At 42.4% G+C, this 26,341-nt stretch overlaps 2 protein-coding genes across 2 annotated transcripts in view; one reads left to right on the forward strand and one right to left on the reverse strand.

Moving 5' to 3' along the window:
* The window catches only part of F8 (coagulation factor VIII), a 113,228-nt gene extending 107,089 nt beyond the window's left edge, over nucleotides 1-6,139 (reverse strand). The window contains exon 1 of the mRNA XM_058659188.1: nucleotides 5,909-6,139. Within this exon, the coding sequence (XP_058515171.1) occupies nucleotides 5,909-6,054 (146 nt within the window). The 5' untranslated portion in view covers nucleotides 6,055-6,139. The remainder of the gene's footprint in view (nucleotides 1-5,908) is intronic.
* Nucleotides 6,140-8,577: 2,438 nt separating this feature from the next.
* Nucleotides 8,578-20,556, forward strand: FUNDC2 (FUN14 domain containing 2). Its single transcript, XM_004598883.4, has 5 exons — nucleotides 8,578-8,797; nucleotides 10,009-10,159; nucleotides 10,973-11,048; nucleotides 15,617-15,748; nucleotides 20,173-20,556. Exons 1-5 carry the CDS (start codon nucleotides 8,662-8,664, stop codon nucleotides 20,248-20,250), a joined length of 573 nt encoding a protein of 190 aa, XP_004598940.1. The 5' UTR covers nucleotides 8,578-8,661; the 3' UTR covers nucleotides 20,251-20,556.
* The last annotated feature ends 5,785 nt before the right edge of the window (nucleotides 20,557-26,341 follow it).

A 26,341-nucleotide genomic window follows, 5' to 3' on the forward strand; every position in this document is an offset into this window, starting at 1 on the left:
ATGATTAAAATTGGCATAAAACATGTCAAGTGTTTATATAAACAACAAAATATATGCAAAAAGAATTGTAAAGAATTGTACAGAATTGTAAAGAATTCTACAGAAAAGTGAAGGACATCCGAATAAAGGAAAACTATAGTACAGTGTTGCAGTGAAATTTTCAATATTGTTTTGATGCTAGATTTTCACAAAATTGATTTATAGATTCAATTCAATTCCAGTCAAAATACTAGTAGGCTACTTTGTGGATATTGATGAGCTGATTATAAAACTAATTCAGAAATATAAAATCATAAATATATCAAAGGAAAGCTTTAAAAAGAACAGTTGGCAGTTTAAGAATAACTGGTATCAAATTCACTATAAAGTTACAACAATCAAAATAATGTGGTACTGGCATAAGCATAAATATACAGAGAAGTTGACTCAAAAAGTATCATAGACCTAATATAAAGGTCTATACTCAAAAAGCTCTAGAATATACATAATACAATGATTCAGAGCACCTTTGCTCCTAAGGGAAAGACCAATTGAAAGTATTATGAGATATCATCATGCAGTTATTAAAATGACTAAAATTAAACTCTGGCAACATGAAATGTTGTCCAGGATGTAACTGGCACTCTGATGCACTGCTGGTTAGAGTATAAATTGGTACAAACATTTTGGAGATCTGTCTAGCAGTTTCTTATAAAGCTAAACATGCACTTCCTATATGATCCAACAATTCAGTAAGTGTGTAAGCTGGTGGCATATTTTCCCAAAGCGACAGTAGCAAAAAATAAAAGTGACAGAATTATGTCACACAAAAAACCGGCAGAATTGCCAAATTATGATGCTAAAGAAAGAGCCAGCCACATAGAAGAGTGCATATAGTAAGATGCCACTGATGTAAGATTCTAGGACAGTTTAAACTAAATCTCTTATTTCCAGAATGCAGCTTTCTGAGGCCAAGTAGGATAAGGAGACTCACTTTAAAAAGTTGTTGAAGCGTCGATATAAATGTTCTACATGTTGATTAGGGTGGTGATTATGTAAGTAATTGAATTAGTCAAGGCACATCAAATTGCATATTTAAAATCAACAATTCACTTAATGTACATTATACCTGTAAGAGGCAAAGTTTGGCCCTCATGACCTTCTCATGTGCATATTGTACTGAAGAATATGTTTTGCCAAAGAAACCACGGAAACTTTGGAATAAAGTTTGTTAAGCAGCTGACCTAGAGATAAGGAAATTGTCCTGCAAATCCAGGCAGGCCCAATGTGATCTCATGAGCCCTTCAAAGTGGAAGAGATTGATAAAAGATGAAAAAATATAGTAGAAATTTAAGTCAGAAATCCCAAATAAGGGAGAGGATTTGATATACCATTGGTGGCTTTATACACGGAAAGTGAGAGAGGAACTGAATTATGACCTCAGAGGCAGATCCTCCCCCAGTGCCTCCACTAAGGAATGCAACCCAACCCAAAACCTATGCACAAATTGCTTTGGCCTGCTATGATACAGAAGAGTAATCAGCTAAGCCAATCTAGACTTCTGATCCATGGAAACTGAGCTGATAAATTCTTGTTGCTGCAAATTGATAAGATTGAGGTAATCTGTTACACAGCCATAGCAAACTAATAAGATACTCAAAGCTGATGTAAATAATATTTTTAAAGATTTACTTATTTTCATTTGAAAGGCAGATTTTACAAAGACAGGAGACACAGAAAGAGAGAACTAACTTCCATGTGCTGGTTCACTCCCCAAGTGGCCACAATGGCCGGAGCTGAACTGGTCCGAATCTAGGAGCCAGGAGCTTCCTCCGGGTCTCCCACGCGGGTGCAGGGTCCCAAAGCATTGGGCCATCCTCCACTGCTTTCCCAGGCCACAAGCAGGGAGCTGGATGGGAAGTGGAGCTGCAGGAACATGAACTGGTGCCCAAATGGAATGCTGGTGCCACAGGGCAGAGTATTAGCCAGTTTTGCCATGCAAATCTCATGATGCAAATTTTTGACAAGCAAATAAAAATGTAATTAAACTCATACTCCTAGATAACCCTTGGATAAAATGTGAAATAAAAGACAATATTATAAGCTATCCTGAATACAATGAAAAGAAAGCCCATCATAGCAATGTATTATATACATTTCATAGTGCATATGTATATCAAAATGTTACCTTGTATGCTTCAAATATATGTATAATTTCTATTTGTTTACTTCAATAAAACTGAGGGAAAAGAATCAGCTGAGGAGTGTCTTATACTCTGCATGAGGCCTGTGAATTTGCACTTTGATAAGCTCCCTGGGTGAGTCCCATCCACATTAAATGAACTATTAGAGATAAATTTTTAGGAAAGTCAGGATCTGCTCAATGAATATTAATTATTTCTTTTTATTTCCACACTCTACAGATCAGAAAACTGCTTCTCCTGAAAAGTTATCTTGCAAAAGTTAAAGTTAGAAGGATAAGTCCCTGGGAAAAACAAAACCACCTGAGGCTTTGTGTATTAATGTGTGAACAGCCAGTAGAACAGCATGACTTAATATGTCAATATCTTTTTTGTCTGCTCAGTAAACAAAACGGATGGGATACAGAGAAACATGTAACTTTGAATGCAAAGGACAAAACAAAAGATAAGAACATTTTACTCTTCTTAGGTATTAGGGAAAAATGTATCAAAATAAGCCAAAAAGACTAAAAATGGACAATTGATTAACATAAAATCTAAAAATAAATTTTAAATATCCCCCCAAAAAACCCAAACTTTAAAGCTTCTTCTTTGAAAATGCCACCACCAACAACAAAATAGACAAATGCCTAGCAGACTTACTGATGAGAAAAAGATGAACATCAGAGATATTTGGAAAAGTCACCTAACCACAGATAACATGAAGCAAAATAATCAACAGAGTGCTATTGGTAACACTGAGGCAATAAATTTGAAGAAATCAAGCAAATTATTTCTTAGAAAGGTACAAAATTATTAAAGCTGATCCCTGGGGCCAGCGTGGTAGCCTAGTGGCTAAAGTCCTTGCCTTGCATGTGCCTGGATCCCATATGGGCGCCGGTTCTAATCCCAGCATCCCCACTTCCCATCCAGCTCCCTGCTTGTGGCCTGGGAAAGCAGTCGAGGACGGCCCAAAGCCTTGGGAACCTGCACCTGCGTAGGAGACCCAGAAGAAGCTCCTGGCTCCTGACTTTGGACCAGCTCAGCTCCGGCCGTTGTGGCCACGTGGGGAGTGAATGAGCAGATGGAAGATATCTCTCTATTTCTCCTCTCTGTAAATCTGTGTTTCCAATAAAAATAAATCTTTTTTAAAAAGAAAAGAAAAAAATGCTGATTCCCACAGAAGCGAAAAGTTGAATGCTGAGTTTTATTTTTTTTTAATTAATGTTTCCTTGAGTTTTCTAATAAATGCTGTGGTATGATGATATGATGTAACAGGCTAAACACATTAGAAAAGACCTAAAGTTGTTTTTTTTTTTTTTGCTGATGACAATTTGATGAATATGCTGATTTAAAGCAGTGTCATGTAGATATTATTTGATCAATGGTGACATTACAACAGATCATTGATCTGGATAGAAATAAAACTAGACAGATTCCTCTTTCATATCATACACAAAAATAATTAACAGATGAATTGAAGCTGTGAACTTAAAAAGCAAAACAGCAAACATCTTGCAGCTTTGAGGTGTGAAAGACATTTTCACCAACTCTGATGATACGAATGAAAAGATATACTTGATTATAAAAATCAAAAAGTCTTCCGTTAAAAGAGCTGGTGTGGATTGGCTCATGCCTCGCTGGGTGGGACACAAAGATTAGTCACTCCTCACCATGGTGTTGAGGATTTTCCTGCAAACCCCCCCCCAAAAAAAATGTTCTGCACCTTAATTGTCGACAAATGTCTTGTTAGAGTTACAAGCCAGTCTAGATTATCCTAAAATCTGCTAAGATCAGCAAAATTATACTTCAACACAACAAATGGCTAAATACTAAAATGAAATAGACATGAGACAGCTGAATGGTACCTTATAGCCATTTTAAGGTATATAGCAGCCGGTCCTGTATATAAACTAAAATTGAGATGTCAATGAGCTAATCATAGGTTGTGGTTAGGACTTGCTTTTTTTTTTTTTTTTTTTTTTTTTTTTAACATACTGGTTACTCAAAACCATGTCAATTCCATAATGTTGCAAATTGCTGTTGATGTTATTGTGGGACTCTTAATTGACTGGGATGATATTCTACCAGCTCTAACTTCAGACCAGAAATGGTCTCCCCAAGAAACTGTTCAACCCATCTGGACAATACGTAGCTGGACTCTATGCTTGGTATATGTTTGCAAGGAAAGAATCTTGATTGAATTTGAACTGTAATACTGCATCAAGGTGGAGGAATCCACCAGGGGGGAGGGGAGGGAGAGAGGTGGAGGGATTCCCAGAGCCTATGAAACTGTCACATAATGCAAAATAATTAATAATAAAAAAAAGTCTTCCGTTAAAACAAACGAAATCAATAGACAAACAACAGATTTTGGGAGAAATTCCCACATGACAAACTGTTAATAGTTGTAATAAAAGGACTTTCACAATTTTTTAAATGAAAAGGCCCAAAGAAAGATGGGTAAAGCAGAAGACCAGTCAAATTCCCCCAAATAAATCCAATGACAGAGCACAATTAAAAAAAAAAAAAAAAAAAGATTGAAATGGCACTCCGCTCCAATCAGACTGGCAAACATTTAAAACAAGATAAAATTTTTGCTGATGAGGTCTCAGAAAGAAGGGCTCAACCATAGGTTGATGGTACAAATACATGAAGAGAACTTAAAACAAATATTCCTTTAACCCAGCAATATACTTCCTGAGGATCTGTTCTATAGGAATATATGGAAAAGCACATTAAAAGGAATGAAGTACAGTTATGCCAATTGTCTTAAAGAGAATTCTTTTAGGTGAGAAGTGCATGTATAATATCCCATATTTGTTAAACAAATAATGACCATGAAAACCTATATTTGCTAATTAATTATGAATGCATGTATATTTATATTGCCATTATAAATGTAAATATTATGCAATACACACTTACAGAAAACAAAATTATAATAAATTATTTAAACATTCAACTCAATAACGACAAATTGGACTACCAGATGTAGGAATGAATTGATGGAAGCAAAAGTAGAAACTGACATCAGTGAAAGAAAAAAGGGACTGATAAATAGAACCAAAATTCAAGAAACCTCTGATATGGTGTAAGGAAAGAGAGAACATATACAACACAAGGAATGAAAGAGATAACACTACAGACACCAGACAGCTAAATGAGACTGTTGATGCAACTGGATATCAATATGTAACCAAACCTTGGCAACAATACATTGCTTTCCAGGAAAATATATAGCCTCAAAAGTGACTGAAAAGGAGATTGAAAAAAGGAATAAATAATACTGAAAAGATTATTTAATAATCTATACTCCTCCAAAGAACCAGAAAGTCTGAAATATGAACATCTTCTGAAGTCCTGATCGATGTTATGCTTGCAAAAGAAATAAACAAAAATGTCCAAACACACCACATGGACACACATAACAAAAGACTAAACTTGTGTGTAACATCGATTGAATTTCCTGATCCTAATTCTCTCCATGGAAGTGTAGGGAAGTTTTGTCGTCTTTCTTATGTTCTTCAGCCTTTCATTTTCCTTAGATTAAAGAGTGGCAGCATGTGACAAAAAGCAGAGAACAAAACAGAACAAATATCAACCAACAGGTCAGATATGTTAAGAGCTGGCAATCTGCATTGATGTGAATAGTGCAGAGGTGTGCCATCAGGACTTACCTGAGCGTCCCAGCCACTCTCTCCTACTCGGCTCTGACCCCTGAGGAGACACTAAGCAAATGCCTTTACCTTGTGTCCGCATGCAGCTCAGCAAGCAGGTCACTGTGCACATAATCCCAGGACAGTTCCACTGCAGCCAAGTAGTATTTTCTGGTGGCACTAAAGCTCAATTGTAAAAGGCACAGAAATGAACAGGTGGTGATCACTATTTGCATGGCTGTTCAATGGGAGAATCAAAAGATTCTTTTCTAAAATAGCTTTGGCTTCCTGGAAAGAGGGGATTTAGTGAAAAGTCCCAATTTTTTCCTTTTTTTTTTGTAGAGGATTTTAGGGAGTTTACCCAGTTGTTGACACTAAGCAGTAGCTGAAAGCATTGCTTCCTTTCTGGCAGAGGGAAGCAGCCACAGGAAGATCTGAGGAGGGAAAGGGGAGGCTGAGCTAAAGTTTAACCCGTTCACCTCTGAGAGCAGTAGGTGCACTTGAACTCTGCTTAATCAGAACCAGGAATGTATGGAGGCACGAACAGGAAGAAGAGGTCAAATTGGAGAGGAGCTGTCATTCCTACCCTCTTCCTCAGCGGTAAAAACAAGGCAAGCTTTGAATGCCACTGAAGATTGCAGAACCCACTTGCACAAATAAGAGAAACAAATATCCTACTAGTCTCCACACCATCACACAGCCACCACTAAGTGATTTTTTTAAGCTATGAAATAAGTCGTGTCACTGTGCTCAGAATTTTCCACTGATTTACAGCTTCCCTCAGACTACAATCTCATGCCTAAACCATGGCTTCGAGCCCTCCTGCCAAGTCTGCATACCCCTTCTCTTCACCTCTGGGGTCTTCTTCCTGCTAACCAGCCTCATGATCTTCCTTAAAATGCGACACATTACCTTTCATCTGCTGGGAGCACACTCATGCTTCAAGACCAAGACTACCATTGCCTCTAACCAAAGAGTCCCTGGGTGGGTTTTTGGAGCAGCAGTTGACAGCACTTGGGACACCTTCATTCCATATCAGAATGCCTGGCCTTGTGTCCTGGCTCAACTTGCGATTACAGTTTCTTGTTCATGTGCAGTGTCGGAAGTGACAGGCGATGGCTCAGGTGCTTAGGTCCTTTCACACTCACATGAGATACCTGGGTTGAGTTCTCCACTTTTTTATGGCACAGGTCAGACTCTTGAGGACATTTAGGGAGTCTGAATCAGGAACCAGGAATACTCTCCCCAGCCTGCAACCTTTTAAAATCAATACTCATTAAATACGAAACAGAAGCCCAGGTCTCATTCCCAAACAACTTTGCATTCTCAGCTCCACTCTGGCTTGACTGGTAAGCTTCCATATGAGTATGTTTACTTTATAAGTTCTGTACCGCCGCTACTGACATTCTTCTTGACTTCGTTTGTCTTGATAAGTGTGTGGCATTTATTTATATTTTGTATTATCTAGTGCTCATTAAGTTTGCTTGCTTTCAGCCCAAATATAGAATAGATGAGGGAGAAATGTTTGTGGGAAAACACAAACAATTTTGAAAATCATGCGTAGTTCTTTTCATAATGCACACTTCCCATTAACTTTGTGAAAAATCCTCAAATTTCAACACATCAAAATTTAGCCATGTTGAGCTCAAGCAGAGACCCTACTGTGGTCAGGGAGGATGAGGGCTGTCTCCCAAAGTTCTCAAACTATATGAGCTGATAAGAAGAACTATGACCGATTACTATAAGATTATCATTGAGTCCAATTGTGTCCAAATAATAAATTTGGGAGGTGATGGTGAGTTGTTCAACTTTGAAAAAGTGTCTAGGACCTCCTCTTTGAAGCCTGGTGAGCTTAGTCAAGTCATCCACGTTTAAACGGCTTGTAAGAAACAGCATTCAAGTGTGATGTGATTCTAGAAGTCATGCTTCTAGTCACCATACTATATCCCTAGTTGTAACACTGGAAAGTGAAAAAAACTCAGTCCCTAATTTGTGGGTGTCACAGTGCAATGGGAAAATAAGCAGGTAGATGGGTATTGCCACATGACAATGAACTCTGCCAGGGGCTTCACTGTACTTAGTCTTCAAGCAGTTTCTGGAAGCTGCTGATGAATTCCACCTACCCCCTTGCCTCAGCAAGATTTATTTTACTTTAAAGTTAGACTTATAGAAAGGAGAGAGAGAGACATAGAGGTCGATCTTCTGCCCACTGGTTCACTCCCCAAATGGACACACGTCTGAAGCCAGGAGCCAGCAGCTTTGTCCACGTCTGCCACGTGGGTACTGAGCGCCAAGGCTGTCTTCCACTGCTTTCCCAGGTCACAAGCAGGGAGCTGGATGGGAAGTGGGGCAGCTGGCACATGAACCAGCACCCATAGCGGATGCTGGCACCACAGGCAGAAGATTAGCCTGTACACTAGCGCAGCAGCCTACTAATGATGTCTTTTATACCTGTGGGCCTCGAATAACACAAGCTGTTCGGATGACAAGGGGATTGTAAGGGTGGAGTGGATTCGTGTGAGCGCTTGTTTTCAGTGCCTGTCACACATTAAAGAGTCGCCCTAGGCCTTGCAGACACAGACGCTCACTTGTTTCTCTGACTTAATGTGACCTCACTAAGCGGTGACCAGAACACACAGAGTTGCCTCTAAGGAACCCACCTGCAGGCCAGTGGGCAAAAGCCTAGGGAATGACAGGATTGCCCCCACCCTCTGGGACTTTCTGGGCATGCGCGGCTGACAGGCGGGGGTCCAGCCACACCCAGCTCTGTGACGCGACTTCTCCCGGGGGAGGGAAGGGGCAGCGCAGCACCTGGTCCGCCCTCTATTGCTGCCGCCGTGGGAATGGAAACATCTGCCCCCCGTGCCGGAAGCCAACTGGTGGCGACAACCACGGCGCGCCACACCACGCCCCACCGCGCCGATCCCCTGCGCGAAGCCTCGCGAGACAAGCTCGCTGAAATGGCCGCGTCCAGTCAAGGTAAGGGCTGACCCGTCCAGAGCCACCTTCTTGGGCTCCGGAAGCGAACGAGCTTCCTGCCTGCCGCTCCCTACAAAACTCTCAGGGAAGCCGACAGAACTAGGAGCGAAGAGCAAGGAGGGTGTGTGGGGTTTACTCCTTCCTGACCCAGCCACTTCTAGGGTCCGGTCAAGGTCACGTAGTACCCTGGGGGTGCACGGCCCCCTGATGATGCCTTCTCTAGCTCACGCAGCCTTCCAGCGCCGCTCTCCACGGCCGAAGCCAGGCAACTTTGTGTGTCTATTCTCAAATGGCCTGTCGGTTCAGACACTGCGTCACTTGATGCTTAGTCGCCTCTCCTAGTGCGCTAATTGTTTTGAAACACTAGCACACAGTACTTCTCCATGCTTCTTTCTTCTTCTTTTTTTCATGGCTCTGGTTAGCGAGGAGATATTGCTAACTGCTCATCACATGCCTGATGATTAGTGACGTCTTATCGTCTTATCACTGTTTGCACACGAATTAGTTACTACCACTATTATTATCATTGGAATTAATCCTGGAAAGGCAAGTAAAGAAAACTGTTACGAGCCAGTCTTAAGTATTACTGGCAGTTTTCCTGCTCCTTTTGGTTGTTTTTAAATTTCAAAGGAAAAAGACTAGTTCTACATTGTTTAGCTTTTTATTCTATAATAAAGACATTAATAATTATTAGTTGTAGTCTGGTTTTTTCAAAATTGTAATTCAGAATTTCAGAGTTCATATCCTGTGTTTAATAACATTCAAAAGCTCGCTGTGGAAAAGTCTCTTAAATCTACTTACAAAAGCTACTGACTTATTATAAAAGGAAATCTCTCTTTTTTTTTAAAGATTTTATTATTATTGGAAAGCCGGATATACAGAGAGGAGGAGAGACAGAGAGGAAGATCTTCCATCCGATGATTCACTCCCCAAGTGAGCCGCAACGGGCCAGTGCGCGCCGATCCGATGCCGGGACCCTGGAACCTCTTCCAGGTCTCCCACGCGGGTGCAGGGTCCCAAAGCTTTGGGCCGTCCTCGACTGCTTTCCCAGGCCACAAGCAGGGAGCTGGATGGGAAGTGAAGCTGCCGGGATTAGAACCGGCGCCCATATGGGATCCCGGGGCGTTCAAGGCGAGGACTTTAGCCGCTAGGCCACCACGCCGGGCCCATAAAAGGAAATCTCTTATTATTTACTCTCTTAATTCTTGTAGGACACTTTGAGGGAAATTTTGATTCGCTAGATCTTGCAGAATTTGCTAAAAAACAACCATGGTGGCGCAAGTTGTTTGGACAGGAATCTGGGCCCTCCTCTGAAAAATACAGCGTGGCAACCCAGCTGTTAATTGGAGGGGTCACTGGCTGGTAAGTATACTGGTCCACCTCTTATTACTGCAACTTGACTTTTACAATGTCACAAGAAAACCCAGTGGTGGGTCAGATGCTTATATCGGTGAAGGCGGTGTTTGGGATGCCCTAAGTATATACCTAGGTTCTAGTCCCGACTCTTCTCTCCACTCCAGCTTCCTCTTTCCACCTAGGGAGTGAGGAGATGATGGCTTGAGTTGTTGAATCCCTGTCCCCGATGTGTTAGCTCCTGGCTTCTGCCTGCCCCAACCCTGGCTATGGTGAAGAGTAAACCCACAAATGGAACATTCTTGCTTCTTTGGTTGCCTCCCCCCCGCCTCTGGTTTTTCTCTTTTATACTCCCTCTGTCTTTCAAACAAGAGTGAAAGTAAATTTAAGAAGTAAAACAAAGCATAGACTTGTGCAGCTAAGTCTTAATCTCCTGCAATCACTCCATTCTCAAATGAGGAAAGTACTCGCATGTCTGGTCCCGCTTCGTTATCTCTCAGTCCGGGAGCATTTGTCCTCTGGAGTCTCTGCCTTCATCTGCACTCCCCGACTCCCCATAATGTACTCTTCATGCTGTGCTGAGAGGCCTCTTACAAATGGAGCCTAACAGTTCTAAGGTTTTTAGTGAACATTATAAAATTTTAGTTCTAAAGTTCTTAGTCAACAGTATAAAATTAGTGAGTAGAAAAGCCCAGCTAGGGTTTCCTAAAATCATACATCTGTTTCTTTGGGGCTGGGGAATGGGGTGGAGTTGGGCCGTGGCAAAGTGAGTAGGGTGTGAATAGCCTGTCAATGTGACTGATATTAGTTGGGTTTTTGTAGGTGTACAGGATTCATATTCCAGAAGGTTGGAAAATTGGCTGCAACAGCTGTAGGAGGTGGATTTTTTCTCCTTCAGGTATGTATGTGAAATCTTCTTAGATGTTTGGAAGTTCCATTTGCCCTTTGAGTAATGTGGTGTTCATAGTTGCAATGTAGTCTTACCTGTATTACTCTCAATAGTTTTTATGCACTTGTTTTCATGTCCTGTGTTAAATGTTAGTGACCATTTGTACTAAATTTTATCAACTCCTAGTTGGATTTCACCTCTTCCTTTATAACATGGGAGCAGAAGTACAAACTTACAGCTCCCTGAAGATGCACTATATGCACTTTCATATCACTGTGACCTAAGGACACTCAGCAACAGAACTCCAGTTTCACATGGTCCCTCTTGGTGCTGGTTCTGTGGCTGGACAGATTAGACTTCATATAGTGTGAGGTCTCCCATCTACACTACTGTCTGTTCTCTCTCTCCTTCAGGTACAAATGGCAGTGACAGCTACATTCTTGTGACTTCCCTCTACACCCTGTCCCCAACTTCATTTGGATGAATATGCAGCAAGCAGTGTACTGGGAGTTCACAGCTAACAGTTGGACATTAGGGCTTTAGTTTCTTTTGCATACTAGCAGTTACTGATTTGTTCCTTCACCCAGGATTTGCATTGTGTGGAAATAGCCCAGTCCATACCTAAGTTGGTGTGATTTGGGGTTTTCTATTTCACTCGTTAACTTCTGCCTTTTTAAGACAGTATCAACCCTTGATATTTGCTAAAGCAAATATTTATATTTCTCTATTTTATTCTAGGAATATCCTGCTACTTTTCTAATTTACCCCATCCATCTAAATTTTAGTTCAGGTTTGTTTTCAGTTGCTTTCAAATATCTTGCTGAGGGCCTGGTATGATGGCTCAATAGCTAAATCCTCCCCTTGCAAGCACCAGGATCCCATATGGGCGCCGGTTCTAATCCCGGCAGCTCCACTTCCCATCCAGCTCCCTGCTTGTGGCCTGGGAAAGCAGTCGAGGACGGCCCAAAGCCTTGGGACCCTGCACCCACGTAAGAGACATGAGGAAGCTCCTAGCTCCTGGCTTTGGATCAGCTCACCTGGGACTGTTGTAGCCATTTGGGGAGTGAACCAGTGGATGGAAGATCTTTCTGTCTCTCCTCTCCGTAAATCTGATCTGCCTTTCCAATAAAAATAAATCCTTAAAAACATCTTGTTGAAATTTTTGTTGGGATTGGATTACATTCTGACTCCAGTGATGTGTTCAGATACAGTTGATACTTTATGTTGTTCATGTGAACAGCCACCTCACTAAAGTCTCTTTTGTCTTTGCTTTTGTCTATGAACTCATAGCAACTCTGAACAGTTTTTCCTTTCCAATCTGGATGAATTGCTTTCTGTTATTAAGGTGCAGATCATTTGCATTCTTTCTTGCAGATCTCCGTCCAGTGTTTCCAACCACTAATGGGCTAGATGCCAGTTTTCTGTGTGTCATATCTCTACTGCATATTCAGCTGTGTGACTGGGTCGAGCTGAAATAGGCTGAACTGTAGCATCTCTCCCTTGTGATGTAAACTTTGCCAGCAGAGGAACTAGAAGAACTTTGGGGAAGAAGGGACTGCTTTTCTGAGTTCTTTGCTTCTGTAGTGCAGTGGCCTTGCACTCCAGGCTTGAGCCATGAAGGGCTTCACCACTAATAGTACTCCTTTTGCATTATTTGGGGGAAAATGTACTTTTTATTGTGTTTCTTTGATCCATGTTTTCATCCCTTTTCCAATACTACACTGTGTTCACTGCTATAGCATTGAAGCAAATGTTGATGATTTTACTTCTTTTCCTTTTCCATATAAATTTTAGAAGCAAGTTTTATTGTATCTATTACAAAAATCCTGCTGGAATTAGAATTGGAATAAAATCTATAGAGAATTGGACATGATGTCTATGTTAAATCGTCTAACTCCCCAGTTATTTGTGGTGTCTTTCAGTTCTTTCTTTCTTTAACATTTTATAGTTTCAGCATGTGGATCCTATTTGTTTTATTAGATTTATGCCTAGTATTTGATTATTACTAAGGTGTTGTGAATTGTTTTTGAATTTCCACATTCATCTCAGATTTTTAGCATGTAGAAATTCAGTTAATTTTGTATCTTGACCTTGTATCCTGTAACCTTGTCAAACTCACTGATTTATATCTAGCTTTGGTTTGTGTAAGCTTCCTTGAGCTTCTTTATGTAACAGAGACAGATGTTTGTGCATAAAGGACTGTTGGACTTCATTTTCTGGTCTCACTGCTCTGTAATGTGACTTCACTTCTGCTGGCACAGGAATGGAGGGGGTGGCATCCTTGTTCACTTACATGTAGTGGAATTTTGGAAATGTTTTGTATTGAGTTAAGGAAATTAGCCCTCTATTCTTGTTTTTCTAAGAGTTGTTTGGTGAATATGTGGTAAATATTACCAAATGTTTTCAAGTCCAGCTTTGAGTTGAGGCCAGGTGATACTGCAGGAAGAAGTTGACCCACCTGCTTCAGTGGTGCCTTGAATTCTGATCTTCCATCTGTTGTGTGAGTTTGGCAGCAGGATTCTGTGGGGGAGACAGGATAGAGGAAAAGAAACCATACCATTGATTTAGCATAGGATATTTGATGTTCAATTATATTGTTGCAATAATTGCTTTATTTCTCTTAGTACAAATGATCGATTTCTGTGCCCCTTCACGGACTGATGGACTTTGCGGTGATTTGCAGTTACTGTTTCAAGCAAGCTGCCATTCTTGTAGCAATGCAACATTTTCAGTTTCAGTGTTGGTGGATATGGCCACATATTTCCTTTATTCATTTTTAAGTGGGTTTTTCCTGATTGAGCTCTGTGAGAACATCACTATTTAGGTTGCAGTGTCTGAGGTGATTAGAGTAGGAGCACCAATGCAGATTTTTTAAAAGATTTATTTTATTTTAAAGACAGACTTGCAGAGAAGAGAAACAAATCCTCCATGCGCTGGTTCACTCCCCAAGTGGTCACAATGGCCGGAGCTGAGCCGATCCGAAGCCAGGAGCCTGGAGCCTCTTCCAGGTGGCCCTCGGGGGTACAGGATCCTAAGGCATTGGGCCGTCCTCCACTGCTCTCCCAGGCCACAAGCAGGGAGCTGGATGGGAAGTGGAGCTGCTGGGATTAGAACTGGTGCCCACATGGGATCCCAGTGGTTGGAGGGGGGGACTAGACAACTGAGCCTTTACACTGGGCTTAATGATGCAGATTTTTGGACTGATCAGAAATTTGGTAGACAGAGTCCAGTATGGTGGCGGCAACATCCTTTCCAGAGCTCTGGTTTGAGCCCCAGCTGCTCCACTTCCAACCAAACCCCTGGAAAAAATGGCCCAAGCACTTGGCTCCCTGCCTCCCCACGTTGGAGACCCAGATCGGTTGGTCACTCCTGATTCTTTCTAGTTCATTGTTAATGCACAAGTTGGGAAGGAAGCACCAGGTAATGGCCCAAGTACTTGGATCCGAGCCACCCATGAGATACACCCAGTTGTGTGTAGGCCTTCTGACTTTGGCCTGGCTCAGCCCCGGCTATTGCAGGCATATGGATAGAACCAGCAGCTGGAAGGTATCTATTTTTATCTCTCTCTTTCTTACTCACTGGCATTCTGCCTTTCAGATAAGTAAATGTTAAAAATTGGCAGACAGAGGTGATATTGAGAGGGAATTAATTGTTTCCAATTGTATGTATATGTGTATTTTTGGTTGTTAGGACTTTCCAACTTTTCTTTTTGTTCTATAGCATGGTAGGGTATCTGTAGTCCAAAACATTCTATGTACTTTGGTGCCCATTTTTTGACCTCTGTTTCTCCCTGCCCTGTTCTTTCTCCTCCTCGACTTGTCACAAGCAACATTTCAGTTTCTACTTCTATGAGTCTACTTTTTAAACATTGCACTGTGCATGAAAATGCAGTAACTGTGCTTGGTTTATGCATCTAAACATATTCTCTAATTCTACCTACATTGCTACCCATGACAGGACTTCATTTTTTTCATGGCTGAGTAATATTGTATTAGGTGTGTATATGATTGTGAATTCATAGAGCTACAATCATTTCTTTCTTTGGATAACACTAATCCATGAGCAAACTACATAGATGATTCAATGCTGTCCTTTTCCAACTACCTTGATAAAATGGTCCTCACTTAGTGTTAGTGCTGCTTGTTGCTCTTTTCAGGGGAACTACACATACCCCCAAAAATGTATTTGGATGTACTTTTCCCACTATTCATTACCTGAAATCACTTGCGAAAAAATCTCTGGGGAGGCATATGCAGTTTGACTTACTTATTCTGATTTTCACCTTATCATGTTGCTTTTTAGAGCAAATTTAAAAATGTGTAGAGGAGAAGCTAGAATATACATAAGTTCGAAGAATTTCCAGCAGTCACTGAAAGCCAGTGTATTTCCCATAACACGTGGAGAGCTTGTAGGGTGGGTGCTGAGTGAATGGCGTGGTCATACAAAGAGCCAGATGGTAAATGTCTACAAAATGAAAAGTCAGAAGTGTTTTGACAGTCTACAGTCTGATTCATCCAGACACAGAGAAATAGCAAGCCTATGGTTCTCATTTCTTGCTGTCATTGTTCAAACTGTAGCTTGCAAACCACACTGGGTACATCAAAGTTGACTGGCAACGAGTAGAGAAGGACATGAAGAAAGCCAAAGAGCAACTGAAGATCCGTAAGAGCAACCAAATACCAACTGAAGTCAAGAGCAAAGCTGAGGAGGTGAGACTTTGTACATGAAAGGTACAAGGTAGATAATAGTGGTAGTTCAGCAACAGATTAAGCTTTAAAGATGACAAATAAGGGCCCTGCGCAATATCCTAGTAGCTACATCCTTGCCTTGCAACCACTGGGATCCCATATGGGTATCGGTTCATGTCCCAGCAGCTCCACTTTCCCATCCAGCTTCCTGCCTGTGGCCTGGGAAAGCATAGAGGATGGCCCAAGGCCTTTGGACTTTATATCCGCATGGGAGACCCAGAAGTTCCTGGCTGCTGGCTTCAGATTTGCTCGTCTCCAGCCATTGTGGCTACTTGGGGACTGAAGCTCTTCCTTTCTTTCTATCCTCTCTTTAAATCTGCCTTTCCAATCAAAATAGATTTTAAAATGAGGATGGCAAGTAAGTAAAAGTACTGAGACAAAAGCTGTAATGTATAGATGGGTTAACCTTAGATGAAATATCTTTACTCAGAGGGAGTTTTTTTTTTTTTTTAATGGAAAGTCAGGTATACAGAGAGGAGGAGAGACAGAGAGGAAGATCTTCCATCTGCTGGCTCACTTCCCAAGCAGCTGCAACTGCCGGAGCTGAGCCGATCCGAAACCAGGAGCCAGGAGCTTCATCCAGGTCTCCCACATGGGTGCAGGGTCCCAAGGCTTTGGGCCATCCTCGACTGCTTTCCCAGGCCACAAGCAGGGAGCTGGATGGGAAGTGGAGCAGCTGGGACATGCAGCAGCACCCATATAGAATCCCTGTGGATACTAGGCAAGGATATAGGCATTAAGCTACCTCGCCGGGCCCCAGAGGCATTTTTAATGATAGTGTACTGTGACTTTGTCAGTGAGTGCAAGTGCAAGTTGATACATAATGGGGCTTGTCAGTGCATGTTAGCTAGTTCTTATAGGAATGGAGTGGTACCATGTGAGGGAAAGATGTATTGCTGTTAGGATTATTTAAGTCATGTTTTGTCTGTATGCACACATGCCTCTAAAACATCCGAACTTATTCTAAACATAACTAGTAGTAATGTCTAGCTGCGAGGTTAGCAAACTTTTTCTGGAAAGGACCAGATGGTAAGTATTTGCAGTCTAGTGTACTGTATTGGTTTTGTCCCAAGCACTGCACTGCTTAGTTGTATAAATTGCCATAGGTGGTATTTAAGCTAGTGGATGTTGTTGTGTGATAATAAAACTTTATTTATAAACAGGTGGCAGGCAAGATTTGCCTGATGGGCTGCATAGTTTGGTAACCCCTAAAGAAATCAGTGCACTGACTGGCAGAATCACGGTTGCAAGAAGGTGACTGGCACCTTCCATCACCTGCAGTGATACAGGTCTGCCCTGGAGCCACTGAGGGTCTCTCCTGTACTATGGAGCCAAGGTTTTGAAGCATTATTCATTTTTCATTGGAAAGGCAGATCAGATTTATGAAGAGAGGGAGAGATAGAAAGATGTGGGCCTGGTGCAATAGCCTAGTAGCTACATCCTCACCTTGCATGCACCAGAATCCCATGTGGGCACTGGTTTACATCCCAGTAGAACCACTTCCCATCCCACTCCCTGCGTGTGACCTGGGAAAGCAGTGGAGGAAAGCCCAAAGCCTTGGGACCCTGCACCCACGTGGGAGGCCCAGAGGAAGCTCCTGGTTCCTGGCTTCGGATCATCGCAGCTCCGCTGTTATAGCCATTTGGGAAGTGAACCAGTAGATGGAAAATCTTTCTCCTTCTCTCTGTAAATCTGTATTTAATATAAAAATAAATAATTTATTTTATTTTATTTTTTTAAAAGATTTTATTATTATTGGAAAGCTGGATATACACAGAGGAGGAGAGACAGGGAGGAAGATCTTCCATCCGATGATTCACTCCCCAAGTGAGCCGCAATGGGCCGGTGCTGCGCCGATCCGAAGCCGGGAACCAGGAACCTCTTCTGGGTCTCCCACGCGGGTGGAGGGTCCCAAAGCTTTGGGCCGTCCTCGACTGCTTTCCCAGGCCACAAGCAGGGAGCTGGATGGGAAGTGGAGCCGCCGGGATTAGAACCGGCGTCCATATGGAATCCCGGGACATTCAAGGCGAGGACTTTAGCCGCTAGGTCACGCCGTCGGGCCCTAAATCTTTTTTTTTTTTTTTTTTTTTTTTTGGAAAAAAGAATATTCATCTGGGTAACATATTCAACATTGTGTCCTGGCCCACTGGCTTTTTGAAGCCACCTACAATAACTTCATGTCCCAACCAAGAAAACTTCTCACAAGCTGACATTTCCCTAAATGAAACTCTGTCTTTTGCCACCATCCATTAAAGGGACGAAAAAAAGAAATTTACAGCTTCTTTGCTCTCATTTACTATTTTTAAGTTTCTCAATTTGTACTCATTCCTCAGCTTGCTGTAGAGTGTCTTTTAGTTCCACTGCTGTCACATTCCAGCCAATCCATTGAGAAAAAGGCTGGGAGAATGAGAAATGACAAAATTCAATCAAGTAGAGTTGACGGCTGCAAGATGTCAGAGCCAACCACAAGCTACCCCAGTGTTTCAGATTTACTGATCAGCTCCCGGATTATGTGGGAATATCAGACTATAATGTCATGCATCATGTGTGTCAGGAATTTATGTAAGAAAACTCTTAGCCTTATAGATCATGTCATGAATATATGGACAATCTTACCTTTACATATTGATTTGCAGTTTTTTCAGACCCTAAACCTTTTCCTCCTATTTCAGGTGGTGCTGGGTTGCCAGGTGGGCCTGCACTGACCCAGAGACCAAGCTGCTTTGTAACTACAAAATCACATATTCCCTAAGGGAGACAAAAGCCCCTGGCACTAGCCTGTCTAGTACTCATTGTGACTGTGACTTGCCTGCAAGTCTCCATGAAAAACATTGCATGTCTACGTGTCCAAACTGTCTTCTCTGGAGTTTCTCAGAAGGAAGTTACAAGCCTAGAGCTTAGGCCCTGGTCAAATACAGTGCAGCTGCAGCTGTAGTAGGCAGCAAGAGAACCCAATACACCAACAAACTAAAATTGTTCTAAAGCCAACCCATGCATCAGGGAAAGAGCCCCTACATTCTTGGGGCCCAGGATGCTGCCAGGCTGTGAATAGGAACATGAACATTAGGACTGAAGCAATTCTAAAACTTTTAGCTAGTTTATAACAAATCCCTCTGTGAGTTAACAATCAAACATTGACTATAAACTTTTGATTTTATACACTACGAGCATTATCAAAAATTTTTCTACAATTACTGTTTATAAATGCTTAAACAATAAAGTTTCAGTGAAAAAAAAAAAGTATAACTTTAAAAACCTTGGCCCCGGGGCCAGCACCGTGGCTCAACGGCTAAATCCTCATCTTGCAAGCACCAGGATCCCATATGGGTGCCGGTTCGTGTCCAGGCTACTCCACTTCCTACCCAGTTCCCTATTTGTGGCCTGAGAAAGCAGTAGAGGATGACCCAAGGCCTTAGGGCCCTGCACCCATGTGGGAGACCTGGAAGATGCTCTATCGTTTTTTTTTTTTTCTTTTTTTTTTTTTTTTTAAGATTTATTTATTTTGGACCCAGCGCTGTGGCCTAGCAGCTAAAGTCCTCGCCTTGAAAGCGTCTGGATCCCATATGGGCGCCAGTTCTAATCCAGGCAGCCCTGCTTCCCATCCGGCTCCCTGCTTGTAGCCTGGGAAAGCAGTGTAGGATGGCCCAAAGCCTTGAGACCCTCCACCCGTGTGGGAGAGCTGGAGGAAGCTCCTGGCTCCTGGCTCCTGGTTTCGGATCGACACAGCACCGGCAGTTGCAGTCACTTGGGGAGCGAATTATTGGATGGAAGATCTTCCTCTCTGTCTCTCCTCCTCTCTGTATATATCTGGCTTTGCAGTAAAAATAAATAAATCTTAAAAAAAGATTTTTTTATTTTTATATTAAAGGTAGATTTACAGAAAGAATGAGAGACACAGAGGAAGATCTTCCATCTGTTGGTTCACTCCTGAAGTGGCCACAATGGCCCAAGTCGAACTGATTCGAAGCCAGGGGGTAGGAGCTTCTTCCGGGTCTCCTACACAGGTGCAGGGTCCCAAGGCTTTGGCCCATCCTACACTGCTTTCCCAGGCCACAGGCAGGGAGCTGGGTGGGAAGTGGAGCAGCTGGGACACAAGCCAGCACCTATATGGTATCCTGATGCATGCAAGGTGAGAATTTAGCCACTGAGCCATCACGCCAGGTCTACATGAATACTTTTTAAGGGTAACAGTCACAAGATTGATAGAGCAGAAAGGGTATCCAAGTAATGCTGTGAGCATCAGATAAATGTGACTTTTTCAAGATGGTAGAGAAGTAAGGATCTTGTGGAGTTATGACTTTACCTGTTCATCATAGGTGATAGAGATGATTTGTAATATTTTCATGCTTGGCAGAATAACCTATTGTTCTGTCTCCTCTTCCCAGGTGGTGTCATTTGTAAAGAAGAATGTTCTAGTGACTGGGGGGTTCCTCGGAGGCTTTCTGCTCGGCATGGCATCTTAAGGAGGGTGACTTTATTTCCATGTGTTCTGGTTTTCTCCAGCCAGCAGCCTCAACACTCCATCATAGTATACCAAATCCCTCCTCTTCCTCGCTGCTGTGGAAACTCTAAAAGGCTTCCATTGGCATCTGTGGGTAGAAACTGATACAGATGAGATGGTAGATGTTAGCTGTCCTCTAAGTACACTCCCTAGGTAGCCACTCTTTAGGTCAGCAAGAGTGTTGCAGGGTGGGGAAGACATTAGCACATAGGAACCTTATATGCTGCATGGAAAGGAATTGAATACATTTGTCTTTGAGCATGAAAGATTTTGTTGTTTTCTTTTTCAGTTGGTTTTAGATTATATAAGTAGAGCTATTAATACCTGCTGTTATCCCAACAAAAATGGCAGTATAAGTAGTATAATTGAACAATCTGAGTATGAAATGAACTTGTGCTCAAGATATGTGTTGTGGTGAAGGTATTGTATTTGGAGGGAAGGTGTTGACAGAAATCAACAACTAGAAATGCATTGTTGAATGGTAAAACCTGATGGATTATTTAAGACCATTAAGATATTATCCAGAAATGTTTTCTGTAATATAGGATGATGAATTTTAATGGCTGCTTCTAAAGGAGTTATTTATGGTAAAATCATCATGAGAGAGAAGCTCTTGGATTTTTTTGTTTTATAGAAAATGCTTTTTTTTCTCTTTTTTAAAATTTTTATTAATTACATTTCATTTTATGACACAGTTTCATAGGCTCTGGAATTCCCCCAACCCCTCCCCCTCCCCTCCCCCCATGGTGGACTCCTCCACCTAGTTGCAGTATTACAGTTCAAATTCAGTTGAGATTCTTTCATTGCAAGCATATACCAAGCAAAGAGTCCAGCATCTAATTGTCCAGATACATTCAACGGTTTCTTGGGGAGATCATCTCTGGTCTGAAGGTAGAGCTGGCAGAATATCATCCCGACCAATTAAAAGCCCCAACATAACATCAGCAACAATTTACAACATTATGGAATTAATTGTCATGGTATTGAGCTTTGAGATGGGAAGTATTTTTCTCATCTTGTAGAAGCGTTAGGGATCGCCTTAGCTCCTGAATTGTGCTATTTCTTTACCTAGCTTCTACGAAATATAACATGTAAGCCACTATCAGTGGGTGTGTCAAATTTGTATTTCCATTTCTCTGATTACATGATTGCAGTATTTAAGATATCATAACATTTTTGTCATATATATGTATGCATGTATGTACTAATCAATCCCAAGTCATAATGCTGTGTTTTCTATAAGAACTTAGTTTTTTGTACAACTTGATGGTATTAGATTAACAGGAGAGGTCATTGTATGGTAACCATCAAGTCATAGCTATGTGTATTTTATCAACTATTGTGAAACAAATATTAAAGAATCACTTTATCGTATTTCACTATGTATCTTCAAAAGGTGAGGATTAGTTTTAAAAATTATAAAAGCAACGTATTATACCAAAAATTCTTTCATTTCATCAGCATTAACTGGTGCCTCTGTGGGATGCTGGTGCTTACAGGTGGAAGCTTAGCCTACCACGCCATGGTGCTGGCCCCTTGTTGATCTGTCTCTTAATTTCCTTAATCTGGTCTTAATTTTCTTTTTTTTTCCCCTCTCTGCCTCCTGCATCTGATGCCTGGGTCGTTGGGTTATGCTGTATGTGGCAATCCTGGTTACAGCCATTTCATTCTACTTGTGTGAGTTAGCACACCAGTGGAGCTGTGACAACAAACACTAATGGAAATGTCCTGTACCCCTTTAGACCGCATGTGAGGGAGAGTTGACCTCTCTGCGGGATTGAAGTTGCCTTTGGCCCTTGTGTTTTCTCTGCAATTCTTGGCAAGTGCAGCCAAAAGTGGCAGGTCATTTAAACTCCCTTGAAATCTTTAGTGAGCAGCACAACCTATTTGTGATTGTGCAGAGCTGGTGTGGAGGTTGAACTGTTATATACACACTTAGGGTTTCGGTTTAGCTGAGCCATAATTGAAGCATTTAGGAAAACTTCTGATATAGCAGCAGCTGTGCTTCAGGAGGTGACATGAGGCATAAGGCTTCCCCACAAGAACAATTACCACTCCTTTGTATAGAACCAAGGTGATAGGAGGGCTAGGTACTGCACCTTGAATGCATTGTTCTCATTGGACTAACAGGGCCTGTTTGGAGGAGACAACTGTTTCCACCAGTCCCGTAAGATGTAGGACCTCCTTTTGAGTTAGGGGTGGCGACCGGATGGGGGAAGGTGGAGAAGGGAATGGTAAGGAGTGGCATTTTTACTTGACTGGAGGAAGGATTGAGCACTTAATTCATATGGTTCCAAGAAAGGACATTCAACCTGTCAGAGATTTTTTTGCCTCCCTTGCCAGTGGGCATATGGGAATACCGCACTGGGAGCCAGTGCTTACTCCTGTGATACCCAGCAGCCCTGGCTCAGTCACTTACACATTAGCATGATCTCTTCAAGAACTAGCCAGACAATCTGTTTTAGTTATAGACCTGATTTTCCTAAAAATCATATAATGTGGCTTACATTTGTGATCCCTTTATTCATAGAGGATCATAAATTTCTTATAAAAATATTTATATATTTATTTGACATGCAGAGAGGGTAGGGCAAAGAGAGACAGAGATCTTACACCCACTGGTTCACTCCCCACATGACCACAATGGCTGGGGTTGGACCATGCTGAAGCCAAGAGCCTGGAACTTCATCCTCGTCTTCCACATGGTCATCAAGAACCCAAGTATTGGGGCCACTGCCTGTTGCCTCCCAGGATCTGCATTAAGATAGGAACTAGAGCAACTGGGACTTGAACCATGACTCTGATAGGGAATGCTAGCATTGCAAGTGGCAGTTTAACTCATTACACCCCAATGCCATCCCTGGGATAATTGATTTTAACAGTACTATTTGCTAAAGAAAACTGACACTTTTGTACTTTTAAAAATACACTGTCTATAAAGTCAGCTTGACTTGCTGAAAGTCAAGTTTTTCATATTTAAAAAAATGAAATTGTAGGTCTGGTGTTGAAGCGTAAAAGTTGGATACTGGTTTCAGTCCCAGACGCTCTATTCCATCTATATATAACTGCTTTTCAAATAAGTACATCTTTTGAAAAATAAAGTGACTAAGTAAAGGCATGATTACTGAAAACAGTGGTTCTTATTCTTGCCTGTTCATGGCAGTCACCCAACTCTTCATTCCAAATTGTGATTTCATATATCTTGGGTACTACTGGGGAAGCCCAAGGTTTCAAAATTTGTTGGATGCTTCCAGTAAGCAGTGAAGATCAGGAACCAATGAAATGTAAAGTTCGTGCTAATAAAATTATTCTGCTGTAACAAGTGTCTTAACAGGAGTTTAAGGCCTTTTAAATTAAGTGACATACTACAAGAGGTCTTTTGGATACTGAACACAGTATAATATTAGTTTATGAAATGTTTTAGGAATGCTTAGTGTAATCAAGGAAGAAAGTTGCTGTACTGTAGCAAAATGGGTACCATCAGTGGATGCTAAAACTATTGGATGAAAAGTTGTAGGCTAATGAGATACTCATCTGGCACCAAAATATCATCCAACGAATTCCCTATCACAACGGGAAAAGCAGTGTTCCAGTCAAGAGGTCAGTCACTAATTAAACTCAAAGTTGATTTACACGCCTGTGTTGGAAGTGGAGTGAGAACATAGCTCTTCTCTTCCTGACATTGTCCACTGAAGCTTGAGATTAGTCCCCAAATACCCAAGGAGCGCTCAGTAAATGTTAAGCCTTCTCTTATAGCTCTTCTGTGTGTCATAATAATACATAAACAAGATTTAAATCAATGTCTTCCAGTAGATCAGTTGACCCAAACTAAATCAGGACTGCTTAAAGAAAAGGGCCATTGATCTGCAGCTTTTGAAACTAAATGGAGTGACAAAACTTAGTGAAAGCATTTTAAACAGTGTGAAACTTAAATTGTTGACTCAAAATGCTTTTATAATAAAAAAGCAACTTATTTGATCTTTTTATATTTTTTATATCTTTGTGTCATCTTTATTTTTTTCCATTTTTTATTATACTTTTGACAATCTTTACAGGATTAATTAGGGTAAAAAGGTTCAAGGGCTACAGGAAAATGGGTAAGACTATTAGTTCCATATTGTTTCCTTCATGTACCTGAGGTAAAGGGGGATATTGAGGGAGAAGCCCCACCCAGTCTCCCACCCACCCCAGGTCCCAGATGTGGGGCATGCTCCGAGGGTCTTGCTCAAGTGGTTTCATAGTGCAACGGTTATGAATCGCTGCCAATCTCGCCACTCTAAGCACGATGAGGTCGCTGAAGAATCCACTGATTGACATAGTCCATCATAGAGTCTCCATTTGCCCAGTTTTTCACTGCCAACATATAGCTGAGGTGGTTGACTGACTTGTTCTGTCTTCTGTCTTTTCTTGGTTAGGGTTCTGAGTCTGGCAGTTCGATTGGGGAGATCCCCAAAGAAACTTTGTCTGAGGTGTTCCAAGACCAGATTCTTGTATGTTCTAGCAAGTACAGGGCCCGGTACAGTCCATCCCCCAATCAGCTGGTGGTTGCAATTGCTGGGTTGGTTCTATTTTCAGCCCCGACTTCCACTGGAACCAATGTGTGTTGCAGTCCAGCCTGGTTCTGCCCAGCACGTACTTGGCCCTCACATCAGCCAGTGGGAGCTGCAGCCTAGTCAGAGAGACCCACAATAACTCCCACCAAGCCTGCCCCCTACCCTGGTTTGCCAGTATGTGTAGCAGTAGTCCAGTCTGTCCCACATCCCATTTGGCTCTTGTACATGTCAATGGTATTAAAGCCTAGTTCCATCTTACCAGCTCAACTATCCAGCCCTCACGGATGTTGTTGGGTGTCTCTCTGTCTAGCCACTCCAGCTCCTGTCCTAGTTTTCGTGCCCTCCAGTGGGAGTGGTAACCCAAGAGGGAGGAGCCCACTATTTCCCTCCCAGGCCATTCCCACTCCCAGATTATGCACTTTCTAAGTGGTTCTGGGATTTAACTTGACAGAATTAGCCCCCAGTGCCAGCTTCTGCCAGCTGATGCTGTGGCTAAGCCCAACCAACCCTCACACACTCTAATTGTAGTTTGCACCAGTAGGGTCAACCAGCCCAGCCTGGCTTTTCCCTGATCTGGTCCACATGAGGCCCACAGCTGTTGTAGCCCTGCTTAGTCTGGTCTGCCCCCATCCCAGCTCACGCTCTCCAGTTGGAGTAGCTGTCCAGCAAGTGAACCCCCCCCCCTTTATTCCCCCTGCTGTCTCTGCCTCCTCCCTTCCTGGTTCTCACATGTACTGGTTGGGTGCTGCAGTCACATCTGGTACAGGCAACCTCACCTTGGCATTCTGTGATGTGCACTAGTTTTTGTCACAACCATCCTTGACTCGATCCACACTCTGTTCTGGTGGTTGGATTTGCCAGTGGATGAGTGAACCGATTCAACCTGGTCTGCCCCCGACCCATGCCAAATGTATACCAGTGGGAAACTTTCCATGGCCCATTCTGGGTTGTTTCCTATCATGTTTCTTGCGCTTACCTGCAGGGACTGTCCTGCTAGAGGAGTTGCCCAGGCTCCTCCATCAGAACGCCTCCCAATGCCAGATTTCGCGCATACCAGTGGGTCCATGGGCCAGCCCTACTCAGCTCACCTCCTGTCCTTGCAGGAACAGTGGCTTTTCTTGACTGGCCTTCAACCCAAACTGGTTCTTGCTGTTGGGTGTTTCAGCCCAGCCACGGCTCGTCCATACCCAAATACGGCTCACACATGGCTCAGTAGGGGCTGAGACCTAGCCTAGCCAGTCCCACATCTACCCTGGTCCTCCAGAGCACCAGATGGTGTTGGAGTCTGGCCCAGCCTGGTGCGTCCAATCCCAGCCCACACTTGTGCCAAGGGAGATTACAACTGTATCCAGATCAGAACACAGCCCCCATGCTCCTCAGTGTGAATCTCAACCCAGCTAGGGTGCCCCTTTAGCTCCCCAACCAGGCCTGTTCCCAGTTGTAGATCACACGCATGCCAGTGGTTGCTCTGACTCAGCTTGGCACAGCCCTTCTCCTGTC

This window comes from Ochotona princeps, chromosome X (genome assembly GCF_030435755.1).
Source record: "Ochotona princeps isolate mOchPri1 chromosome X, mOchPri1.hap1, whole genome shotgun sequence".
Lineage (NCBI taxonomy): Eukaryota > Metazoa > Chordata > Mammalia > Lagomorpha > Ochotonidae > Ochotona > Ochotona princeps.

Coding starts and splice junctions, on each gene's coding strand:
- FUNDC2 (XM_004598883.4), top strand. CDS start 8,662: ATGGAAACATCTGCCCCCCGTGCCGGAAGCCAACTGGTGGCGACAACC. Junction 10,160..10,972: donor ATTGGAGGGGTCACTGGCTG/GTAAGTATACTG, acceptor GGGTTTTTGTAG/GTGTACAGGATTCATATTCC. Junction 15,749..20,172: donor TCAAGAGCAAAGCTGAGGAG/GTGAGACTTTGT, acceptor TCCTCTTCCCAG/GTGGTGTCATTTGTAAAGAA.